The 13079-nt window shown below is 40.7% G+C and overlaps 1 protein-coding gene across 1 annotated transcript in view; it reads left to right on the plus strand.

The window, feature by feature from the left end:
* arhgap10 (Rho GTPase activating protein 10) overlaps positions 1-13079 on the plus strand; it is a 49626-nt gene that overhangs the window by 4646 nt on the left and 31901 nt on the right. The window contains exons 3-6 of the mRNA XM_085782124.1: positions 9373-9468; positions 9778-9839; positions 11523-11594; positions 11767-11868. Of these exons, the coding sequence (XP_085638250.1) occupies positions 9373-9468; positions 9778-9839; positions 11523-11594; positions 11767-11868 (332 nt within the window). The remainder of the gene's footprint in view (positions 1-9372; positions 9469-9777; positions 9840-11522; positions 11595-11766; positions 11869-13079) is intronic.

Here is a 13079-nt window from a genome sequence, read left to right on the forward strand (position 1 = left end):
AAATGGTTGGTCAGGCATTATGTCATAAACTCTGACAGACTTAGTCTTGTTTACAACTTCCATTAAAATGGATCCAGGAGTTATGAGATAAAGTGGTTGACTTTATGTTTGACCTCAGGGTGATCTGGTGCGGCGTGAGGACAATTGTTGATCTCCAAATCCCAGCCCATTCTCAGCCTTTTCAGTAACTCCCTCCACTCCTACAGCAGGGAGGATGTCCCTCTACGGAAAGTCCTTGGTTCGGAGAGGAAACTTTAAAGCGGGGCCCTGGGCCAGGGAGCCATGACATGGAAGTGCCCACTAGAGGAGCAACATGCAGATGTGCTTCTGTTTCAGAGGGCTTCCTCCACAGGAACTGTGTCCTGTCTGTACCCTCTCAACCACCCCTCGCTGTTATCCTCTCACAAATGTGTTGGTTTCTAGTTTGACGCAAAAAAAAAAAAGTGTGAACTCTGTATTTTCTGAGAGCAAATTGTTTGTGTGTCGTTGTCATTGCCTGTCAGCCAGCTTTATTAGTTTGACAGCGCTTGCATGTTCTGTTATTGCTGCAATCATCTGAGTGAGTTGCACAGGGGTCACTTAAAGTCACAACCACAGCTGGACTTCCTCCGTATTGACCAATCGGCTCATAAAACTAAATGATTTGTATTTTTCCTTCTTCATTTTTGGTTCCCCTTTGAGAAAGCAGCCATGTGATGGTCTTTCTCTTGGCAGGCGGGGGTTTAAGAGTAGTCTTCTGCCATGGTGTGCTTTGGCTCACTGTTGCTCTCTGTAATCACATTACTGATGCTGCCAGAGAGCCACATCACAATCTTTCATTAAAATCGCATTAGCACAAGACGTGAAGTCATGTGGGAGGAACGCTTTTTCATGTCTCACTCCAGAAAGAACAAGGCTTGCTATAAAAGTGATTGTGTGTTATTGCATGCTGATATGACGGTGCTTCTGAGGCTCCTTTTTTGGTGCAAGAAAATGTAAAGAACCAGTTGTTTTTCAGTTTGTGTTTTAATTGTGAAGCATAAGCACACTACCTGTACTACAGGTCATCAAATGGCCAATCAGAAAGTAAAAATGAATTGCATGTGGCCCTAATCCTCTTCCATACATCCCTGGTCAATACTATTTAAAGGTAATGAATTTTGTGGACTGTGCCTTGCACCTCAGCTCCAGGTACTTTCTATAAAGTAGATCCGTGGTGTCTATGTCTGCTAAAGCATCCAGTTTTGCGTGTAAGGATGTATCAGATCTTTTCCAAATAGATATCAGTCAGTGTTGTTATCCACGCTTTTAACGATGGCACAGCCATCTTTTTTCCATAGCAGGAGAATAGGATCGTAAGGCAGGGGCAGGAGTTGCAAGTTCTGTAAATTCTATAATTGTTAATGTCTAATTTTTCAATCTCAGAATTGATAAAGAAAAAAAAGTTGAAGTGCTTTTCACTGCATTAGGTCTGTAACCTGTCGGACGTGCGCTAAAATAACACTTTAATATCCATGATTAGCCATGGGGCCATTTTTGACAGGATACTGCTTAGTGCAGCTTCACCCTGCAGAATTGTTTTGAGGATCAGGAAGTCATGAATGAAGTCATGCTTGTTTTGAGGGCAGGGAGCCGGGGGGGAGGAGAGGGGCAGTGGGAGGGGACGGTGGGCAGGCTGTGTCGAGGGCAAAGGTGGGCGCTGAGTGTGGAGCGGGGACTCAGACTGGAAAAGATGGGAGAGTGGAACAGGAAGGACTGTGGAAAGGCACGGCATATAAACCCTGGCCTGCTCTTTGAGGGCCTGGACCAGGCAAGTTCTGACCCAAGTGGCACATTTGATGAGACTGTAGTAATCATAACAAACAGCACTCTGCCAGATGCCAACGAATACACTGTGGACATCTTCAGCGGCTGAACTTTGACATATACATACGTTCACTGTGTTGTTTTGGGGAAAGTTTTCACAGACAGAACAGGCAATGTTAAATTTCCTGCCTTAAAACGTACAGTCGGTGAAACAAAGGTTCAGGATTTTGATGTAAATCATCAAACTTATTTTAGAAATACATATTTCGTACCTTTGAGAAGAATATTTGAGAAGTATATTTTTTGGCCTTTTTGCCTTTATTTGATAGCACAGTGAGATAGACAGGAAAAGGGGAGGCAGAGAGAGGGGGAACGACATGCAGGAAATGTCTGCCCGACGTGGGATTCGAACCGGGGACGCCTGCGTTGAGGACTGTAGCCTCTACATGGGGCGGCCGCTCTAACCACTGCGCCACGCACCGCCCCTATGCTACATTTTTTACCTTATTTAAAAAGCTTTGGAGTAATTGTGAAGGTTTAATACATGAGTCATAACATCGTATACTGTCTGTTATATAACGTTATCTGCTGCTCCATGGATTGCTTTGTCGCTGGCTTCTTTTAAAACAAATGCACATGGCCAGGTGGAGGGTTAGCAAAACAGCGGAAAAGCGACCAGACTTGCATGGTTCCTCTTGAAATGTGCCGCCTGCTAATAAAGTTTTGTAGTTCCGAGGCTATGGCTGCAGAATCACATCTACTGGGCATGTGCAGCCCGTGTAAACAGGAAGAAGATACTCTGCAGTTGAGTTGACTAGTTGCAAAAAAAAAAAAAAACTCAACATGAAAACTCAAATACAGAAAATTTAACTGAACAACAGCTGCTAGCTGGTGAGTAACACCAATCAGAGAGGGTCACTGTTTTCAGAGGTCTCTCCATTTTCACCTGACCAATTCAGGGAGATTTTAATCTAGAACTGGTCCGCAGCTTTTCCAAATGTCTCCACCATAGAGGCTCTAATACTAGTGGACAGGAGTTGTAGGAAATTGGGATGTGTTTTAAGATAAAACAATATGTGGTGGCGTAGGCGTAGCCGACTGTAATTAGAGTAAACACACTAAATGCTTTGTTTGGACATTAATAATAAGTGACACATAAAAACATTCATAGATCTGTCTGTTGTTAAAATATTGATTGTCCTGTCAATGATCTACAGTATTAATAATAATAATAATAATGAATTTTATTTGTAATGCACTTTATATTGAGCAAACAATCTCAAAGTGCTATTACACCTGTTTTACTTTATTTACCTCTGCTGAAGTATTTATTTCTACACCTACACCAGCCTTGCGATTCAGAAACCTCCCCAGTGCGTTATCTTTGTTTTTCTTCCCACCTCCTCCGAACAGAAGGGGGGGGGGGCATTAATGTTTATGTCGCATAGTTAGGCGTTTCTCCCTGCTGCAGAAAAAAACCTGGCTTGTCCACCCGGAATAGATGTAAGGTGGGGTCTGTATGACTCAGACTCAGAATCCAACAGACTGGGGTCTCTGGCTTTCTGCAGAGAAACTAGCCAAGTTTGACAGTTCCCAGGTTTGCTCTGAAATGCCTTGCTTTAAAAGGCAAAAAGCAGGAGAAGCCTTCGCCTTGGACTCTTGTGTGCCCCAGTGTGTGTGTGTGGTATTTTGAGCTTGTGATAGCTCTTTCCTTCAGGACAGCCGCTATCATTTCAATCTGTTCTGCAGACTTCTCATCTGACACTTTTGTTTACGGCACCACTGATTGTATCCCCACTGATGTATGCTGCTGAGACTTGAATCGACACAGAACAGGGACATGAAATGCCGCGGCTGTTTTTTTCCACCTCTGAATGTTGTCTGACATCTATTATTGCCGGAGCATCATGTAACCGGATAACATTCATTCTTCATGTTTTATGTAATGAAGTCCGCGCAGCTTGGCCTCATATATTCTCATATTAACTGTCCACCCTGCAGTGAGTTCAACATGCAAGAGGCCTGTGTAATCAGATTGTGGATGAGCATGATTAGTACTCCACGCTCACATATGGCTCTAATAAGGAGACTGCAAATCTATCTATTGACATCACTGTTCATGCACTACACACTAATTTTTCACAGTGATCTGGACCTTGAACTTGTCTTCGCTGAAGAACAGAGATGAAATGGTTACGGTTTCATGTTATGGTGTTTACGGTAAAAAAAAAAAAAAAAAAGCCAGATGGTTAGTATTGCTGTTTAAATGTGAGTTTGTTAGATGTCTGTCAGTGTCAGTTAGTGAGTGTAAGCAGGTTTTTTAAAGCAAGCATCTCTGCAAAAAAAGATAACTCACTTGATTTACACTACCAGATAATTTCGTTTTTTCTGTTCAGAGCATTGTCAAATGACTGAAGGGTGTGCACACATGCAGAAGAGAAAAAGTGACGTGTTAGCCATTTAGCCTCTTTGGCTTTGACACTACGATCTGTGGTTGTGGGTTTTTGAAACTCGCCAGGGCTGCTTCTCGCTCTTTCATCCTCACACAGTGCAGCCGCACTGTTGCTGGTTTAGTACAAGTGACTGGTGTGATTTCAGTGTGTTTGCTCTAAAAGATTGTGACAGCAAACTTCAATCTTCTTACATTTTGCCTTGTTCAGTGGGTGTGTCCACGGTCCCTGCTCCTTGCCTGTGACATAGTATATGTATTGGATTATTGAATATGTTTTAATGTTCACTTATAATGATTTAAGGTTACATTTTTCATTACACTTTGAACATTTAAAACACATTTTAACAATAGGTGAAGATAACTGCGATCATTTTTGTTACTAAAATCATGATATGAAGTCTTATCATTTCTTTTTTACTAAAGAGGGAATATACAGTATGTATAACTTACAAGTGAAGTCAAATATTCACCTTGATTATGTGATGCCACAGTAAAACTCTTGAGGAATGCTTGAATGACATTGATTTTGTCACAGTGGCATCAGTTTGTCATTATCTTTTACAAGACAGTGACACTGGATACTGCCTGGACCTTATGTCAGACACAGTGTGTAGTGTGTTGAGGCTTTGTTAAGGTGTGTCAAGGTTCATTGTAATGTTGTGAAAACATGTTTTTACTATCAGGGGGAGCAGCTGACCTTTCCACTCTACCTTCACGTCAGGGATGATTTTGCAGTCGACCAACAAAAGCTCCATAAGGGTCACTCATTACCTGACAGGCTTAAATAATGCAGTTTCAGGTTGTGATCGATGATACTACTGCTACTATTACTGAAAATAACAATAGATTTGAAGAAAAACACATACCAGAGCAAAACCCTCATCCTTATCTGGTATGCAAGTGGAAAAAATGTTAAATGTTAAAAAAAAAAAAAAAAAGATAATATTGCTAACAAAAGCCAAACAAAAGCAGAGCCAAAAACACTAAACTCAAGTGATTGAGACATGGTGTGAGAATGAAGTAAAACTATATACAACCTGTAAAACTGCTTTTCTATAAAAGGTTTCAAACAGGGGTTTAAAAAACAGCAGACTCGTCTTCCCCTCGTTCCTCTGGCAGATTGCTTCAAAGCTTACAGGCTGAACACAAACCTGGTCACTCATAGTTTCAAGCCTGGCTCTAAGGATCCCTAGCAGGGACAAGATTATCAAGTTACACCAGTTAAAGTACATAGTATATATTTTTTAAATGATGTCACTGAGGAGAGGTAAAGGGATGGGAAACAGCAAGAGGCCAAAGATCAAACCTTGAGCAGCAGAGCCATAATTGAAAAGCACCAGGGGCAGAGGAAGAAACATAAAAGATCCACTAGAGGCTTCAAGCATGTGTCTATAGGTAAACCCCCTATCCGTTTAAACCAATAGACATATAAGACTCTGGATCCAATGAAATATTATCCTGTCCTGCTAACTGGATATACTGTATACAGTACCACTTAAAAGACTAAAATTATAGTAGTTGTTGGTAGTGTGCACTGATATAGGATAGTTTGTGTTGTCTGCAGTGATTTCAGGCATCACAAATTGAGGCCTATCGACTAGACTGGCGTAACCAGACTCACCTTTTATGGACTTGAACACCCTGGTCAGGATCCTATGTGTCTGTGTGGCTTAGATTCCCCTCCAGATTTACAGTCACGTCAAAGAAAATTGCTACGTTCAGCATAAAGTCTCTGCAACATAACTAATGGCCACACACACAGGCTTTATTTTGAAAAAAAAAAAAAGCACCGTCCTTAAAGCCATACTTAAATGCAACAGTTCAGCGGGTTGTGTTTACATCAGCTAGAAGTCGCGTCCGTGTGACAGAAATAATATGGCCCAAAAAAGTGAAAAGCTTTTAGTGTATTCGTAATATGAGCTCCAAATTCATTCGCTCTGGTTGACACAAGTTTCTTATATAAGTTTTCGACTCTAAACTGTTGTCTAATAAATTCATATAACTGATTATAAGCTGACAATAAAAAAGACATCCCACAATACTTGTCTCTCGCATCCCTCTAACCTCATTAAATACTGTCTTTAAAGAGGTGCCTGAGTCAGAGGATCTGACACTGCTGCTATTGTTTTGCCTTTTAACGTTGCTAATGCAGTGGCTCTTTTTTTTTTTTCTTTCTTTTTTTTTTAAATACCATTTCCTGGTGTCTGAGTAAAGGACAAACACAGAGTGTCACTTGTCTTGACTAATGAGCCAAAGTGTCTGTGTAGTGTCTTGGAGAAGTTCATGAGCCAAGAAATGAGCTATTAGCCATTAGTCCTTTTGTTTTTCTTACTGTCATTAGAGCATATTCGCCGACCCTGACTTGTAAGTTTGCTTGCGAGACAGCTTGTTTTTGTATGTGCTTATTCATTTCTTGAGGACAACAACAACAATTGCCTCACCAACAAGAAAAGAACCAACATTTCCTCTAGGTGCTATAGAAAGACCCACTCAAAGAACAAACAATTGTAAATGCTGTAGTACACAAGCTGCCCCATTGTCTGGTGTGAATCTCTGGGCTTCCTGTAGTTCGACAGCTCAGACAAATTGGCCGAAGGAATCGACCACACGTGTTTTGTTTGACCCATATTTTTGTGTGCTTTGGCATTGTATGGATTTAAGATTGAGCTAAAGAGCAGCCTGCCGTGGATTTCAAACTGTTTGAAATAAACTATTGAGGCAGAAGCTATCTTTGTTCCAGGCTTAGGCAGACACTGTCCAACACCTCTCACGTGTTTGGGCTTTTGGGCCCCGGTGTAGATTTAATCCATAGCATGTGTACACACACAGCTCAGCGGGCCTGGGGTGAGGAAGCAGCAGGGTAGCCACGGGTAGAGACGAAACAAAACAGCTCAAATAAATGAATTGGAAAAGTGAGAGTGTTCAATTGTTGTTTTGTAGTTGCTGTTACGTCTTAAACCAAATGGGCTTAATTAGCAAAGATCAGAGTATTTAGTGATGTCATTTAACTTCAGAGGTTTTTTCCCTTGGGAGAATCTTGGCTTCTGCTCCCTTTACCGGAGCCTGAGTCAGCAAAAATAAAACCTATTTTGGGGGGTCACGGATACTGTAGCCATGATCATGTTACTGCCACTTCCCTTTAAATACTGTTTGAGATCATTGTGGCATAATACCCCCCACCCCACCAGACACCCTACTTTTTCCTGTCTGTTTTCACTGTGTGTTATCAAACTGCAACAAAAAATTGTAATATTAAAAAGCAATATATGATATAAAGAACTTTGTATTAGATAAAAGTCTTGAAAGTTTTGTGGCAGGTGAAAAAACAAAGAATCAGGATGATGTGCAAGTGGATTGCTGATAAAAGCTGAAAATACCTTTTTTGGGCTTGTAGCAGGAAAAGTCCAGGTGCAACTAATAAGGACTAACGAATACCCAGGAAGCCCCGTCAGTGAGGCTGCATGGCCTCTGGATCCACTATTAATGTTATTAACCCCACCTGGGATGCATTGAGAAGAAGACTGCTGTGAAGAATAAATGATTCATATCAGAAATAATTAATCTGGTCTGTATCTTATCTTATCATGTTGACATGACTCAACTTAGCATGTTGTATGACTATAGGATCTTATGTTTACCATGTAACAATTTGTAAACATCAATTTGAGCACCGATGCATATTGCTCATTAATTAAAAAGACTTGGATTACTCTGTGAATTAGTAGCATTAGTTGCAGCTATTTGTGTTGTTGCAGTTAGTCGTAGTTTCTCAGTGCATTCCTAGCGCTCTGTTCAATGGTGTAGCTCAGTTTATTGTTCCCTATAGAGTCCCAGCTATCTGCCAAAGCTAATGACACTGCTCCTCAGTATACTGCTCGTAGCCGCAGTCTTAAAATACCCCCGCTGCATTCTGTCATGTTTCCCGAGGGGACTGTCACGGGTCAGAGATCCCACCTCAGGGAATCTCCTCGCTGTTTAGAAATAGATTTCGTTTGCTGTGTTTTTACTGGTGTGCAGCGGCGTTGTGGTGCGCCGACTTCCAACACATTTATTCACCTCTCACAATGTCAAAACCATCCAGGAGCATTTATTTAGTTTAGTGCAGAGTTTCAGTTTACACTGGTGTGTGTGCGTGTGTGTGCTCTCTGAAGTTTGGTGAGTCAGTTGTTAGGCTTGTTGTCATTTATTCAAGAGGTTAATAGTAAAAAGAGTCAATGAATCTGCTTTGTATTTTGTTCTAAGCTCCACTGCAGGCTTGGGCCTTTTCTTTTTTTTCTTTTTCTTTTTGAATTTCAAAAACCCATTTCATATTGATATTGATGATATTGCTTGGGAAAGTCCTTTTGAATTGGGCTTTGTTTAGGCTGTTGAATTTGCGTAACTGTTGCATGTTTTATATATTGCCACCTATGCATGCAACACATTTGTATTTACACATGATGTGACATATCACACCTGCATAGCCACATAATACGTGGTTGTTGGAAACAAATATCTGTAGCTTTTTATTTCTGCATACAGTAAGCCTTAGTACGTCAGTCTTGTTGCTGATGACTTGCTAGTTTTATTTGCAGAGGGTGTACTCAAACCTTAGATAATATTGCATTGCTTTACATAACATTGCTGCTGTTAAATCAGCAGAAAAAGATAAGTATCATATAGTATCTTGAAAATAAAGAAAAAGATTTTTTACTTCTAGTGAGCAAACCTTGGGTCAGCTTTTTTCTAGGGCTATTCAGGGTCATGGTTAAACGTAACACTATAGTAACACTATACTGTTGCTATCTTTATTCAAATGAATAAATAAACAAACACTGGTAATACTACTGTTTCTTTTCTCTTTAGTAATCTTAGCTATGACTTGCATCGTCTTAATTTGTGACACCTGTTGTCCTGCAAGGCGGGGGGTTTGGTGTTAAACAGGATGTAACAGACAGGATGTTTGCAAAGTGGTTAACTGTGTAAGGCACCAGGGCTCAAGACAGCTGATATGATGTCACCATTGAACAAATTGTTGAGAAAGTAGTAACTTCAATGAAATGCTTCTTTGAAAACATTCATAATTATTTTTAGTCTTCTGCCTCTTTTTAAATTCACTGCTTCAAATGAATTTTGTATTTCAATTTGTCTTTCAGAACTTGGGATGGCACAGCGGAAGTTCGCCCAGTGCCTGGGAGAATTTCAGTTTGAGTACATCGGAGATGCAAAGACCGATGACGAGAAATGTATTGGTAAGTGTGGGTTTGTGTCATCGCATGATGGAAACTAACCACTGGGTTTGTTACCACCAAACAGACATGCACTGTAAATGTTTGTTTACAGTTCTCTCTCTACCAGCAAATTAAGAGCAGTTTGTGGTGAGCATCTGTGGTTGGAACAGCTGATAAACATAATATCCGTGTGTGTGTCTGTGTGTGTCTGTGTGTGTGTCTGTGTGTGTCTGTGTGTGTGTCTGTGTGTGTGTGTGTGTGTGTGACAGAGTAAAACAGAGGGATTTGATTTATTATGTGTTTTATGTGATTTCCTTTTTTTCCCTACAGATGAGTCTTTGCGAGAGTTTTCCATATTCCTGAAAAACTTGGAAGACCAAAGAGAGCTAATGGTGAGAACAACCAGTCAGAGACCCTGCTGGAAAGCCAGGAAAAATACCTGTGTGTGTGTGTGCATGTGCTGTATTTCACTTGAATTGTTTAACTGTCTGTATGGGTGTACTACTGTGCTTATTTCCAACCAACCCACACCTATTACTGCCCATATTTGGTACTTGCATCTATTATTGTCTGCCTCTGTCATCCACCAGAGATCCGGACAGGCACTCATAATATAATTTCCTCCGGTTGTACAGTACAGACACAGCAGCATCCAGCAGGCAGAGCAAACCAGATTCCCTGTGGGTGTATGAGCATTGATCATGTTTGAACGGTTCCTCCCTTTGTGACTGTCTAAGGGTCACTGTCACACAGCACCTGCCAAGGAGTGGCTGCAGGGATCACTGGAGTGCACATCCACATAATTACACCCCAAGCTTTAAATACCAAGACTGATTGCATAACCTACTACCTGTGACACATCCAGCTCACTCAGAGATACCACCACCAAACTTAACTTTTGCATCAGGTTGCTCATTTATGAAGCAAAAGAAAACACAAACAGAATATGAATATGAAGGAAGTTACAATGGACATCAGGGGGCTGGTTTCATAAGGACAGACTTTGACTGTGGCAGATGTATATATATGAGATGTGTAAGGAAAATTCAGTAAAGTGAAACAAGATCTACTGTACTACCACTACTACTACTACCACCACTAATAATAATAATGTCAGCAAACCACAAACTGTGAGCCATGTTTTACTGTTTTCTGTTGTTGGGTGTTACTGCTAGATTATTACCATGGTAACATTCGTCTTGGGCCTGAGTTAGGGTGGGAGTAAGGTACAGTATCTCATGTTTTGAAACAGTCTGACTTACATTAGAGTAATCAATGAGCAAAATCAAGACTGGACCAACACCACAGATCAATGAAATGAAATGTCTTTGTGAAACCAGTGTGTCACACTAACTGCTGCTAGTGTCATGCTACTTGCTATATTGTGGTCTTAGAAATGGAGCACTGTCTAACCCTGTGGTTTGTTTGTTTGCGACCACTGTATATATTAATGTAATAGATGACACAATTACATACCACAGTGCCTAATCAAAATGTTTCTTTTGGTTTAAGTATAAGATTAGACGGTCTGTGAAAGTTTGTCGAAAATTATTTCAAAAGCAGCTTGTCTAAACGTCCTCTTTTGGACAGGGAGATGAACATTTTATGGAAGTTGTGACTTTTTATAAACAGCCACGCTCTTGTAATGTCTGTCTGCACTCTGTAGTGTCTGAGGTTAGGGAGTGGGCATCATTAGATGACTGTCTCAGCAGCACCAGGCTCAGACCGTAATGGTGAAGCCACTGCTCAGCACAGTGGGATGACATCACAGTGCAAAGCAGGGAGAAGTAGGGTGAGCGTACAGGCACAGGCATGTCCTGCAGTCAGCAGAGCAGAAGCAATGGAGGAATGGGAAAAAATTCATTGACTTCATCAGTTAATGGACTGCAAAAAACAACAACAAACACCTTGTTGTGTTATGTAATTTAGATTATCAACACTAGAGGGGCATCAATCTCTTCACTGGAAACAACAAATATTAAAGCCTGGAAATGTTGTGTTGTATGAAATATTTATCAATTCTGTCAGTGAGTTGAGCAGTTACTACATGTGATATGATTTCTGTCTTTGACTAGATGAGAAACATCACAGAAACTTTAATGAAACCCCTTGAGAAGTTCAGGAAAGATCATCTTGGTATAGTGAGGGTAATGTATCATGGTTTATTTCCACTACTGAAAATGTTGCGTAACTCTTGCATGCTAAAAATGACATATTTTTTCAGGTCACTGCTAATAGCATATGAACTGTATTACTATTACACTAATCTAGTATTTTATTTTTCCAATATGCCTCTCCCCCTGACACCATTTTCTTAAGGCGGAAAGAAAGAAGTATGAGAAAGAGACTGAGAAGTACTACAGCTCTCTGGAAAAGCTTCTGAATATGTCAGCAAAGAAGAAAGAGCCGCAGCTACAAGAGGTATTTATCCCTGTCTGAGTAGATCCGTACAACAAAAATGGAAACAGACATTTTGTTTAGTTAGAGAATCTCTGTTTTGGTTTTTGTCTTCGGTGCCACGGGGGGAAGAGTCTTGCTGCAAAGCCTGTTTGACCATGTGAGTTTCCACTGACGTGCCTCGCAGCAACAGTTTTCCTGGCTGGTTTGGAAAGGAAATGTGTGCTCACTTGTACTGTACTCCCAAGGTCAACCCTGGTTGCCGTAGCTCGTCTAAAAACCCATGCTATGCTGCAGTACCAAAATTGATATTAAAAAAAAAAAAATGAAATTGTGGAGAATTTTGGCACTCTTGCTCTGAACAATGTTTCTTTTCTTTGTTCCATGTAGCCATGTAAGGCTAACCATACGTTGTATACACTGAGCAGAGAGGACACTTGAAACTTGTTGACATTATGAATGCAGCCCGCTCAGTCTGTTCACAAGGGTCTGTGGTACCAACACAGATTGCTGCCAGACCTGAATAAATAGACCCACTGATATGTTCGCAGCCACGGAGTCATGAACTTCATCAACACTGCATCAGTTGTTTTAGTCGGCTCAGAGAACAGTAGCATGTGTTATGAAAAGCAGTTTATGAACTTTGAAGATATATCACTTCTTACATCTTAAAGATGCTTTACTGAAGTCTGTTCACAAGAGGCTGCACAGTAACACCTCTATGGTATATACATAATTCAGTTATTGTTGTGTAGCATACTGTAATGTTAATCTGTTCTGAACATATTGGAGCATTGCTACATGGGAATTTCTAGAAGCAGACTGTTTATCCTGGTTGGTTACAGACAGAGCTTAACTCCATACCTTCACTGTCATGCTCCCTTTTTTGTCTGGATTTAGAAGACTCCAAATTGCCCAAAGGCGTGAGTTTGAGTTTGTCTGTACATGTTGGTGCTGCGGAAACCCCACCACCGTGTTGCAAAGGACAGGCATGGATGGATTATAGCAATATTATGAATTCTACTATTACTACTTGTGCCTGAAGCAGTTTTCTTTCTTTTTCTTTTTTTTTTTTTAATTTTTGTGATGATCTAGGCACCGGCAAGCCAGAGGCAAATTGTCTTTAAGGTTCTCCCTCCCATTTTCATCGACATGATCTCTCAGTAATGTCTTGACAGAACTTCTTCAAATGTTGCACATACTTGAACTCGGAAAACACTTTCAGCCATTACCAA

Source organism: Trachurus japonicus, chromosome 1 (genome assembly GCF_045865225.1).
Source record: "Trachurus japonicus isolate A0001 chromosome 1, Traja_1.0".
Taxonomy (NCBI): domain Eukaryota; kingdom Metazoa; phylum Chordata; class Actinopteri; order Carangiformes; family Carangidae; genus Trachurus; species Trachurus japonicus.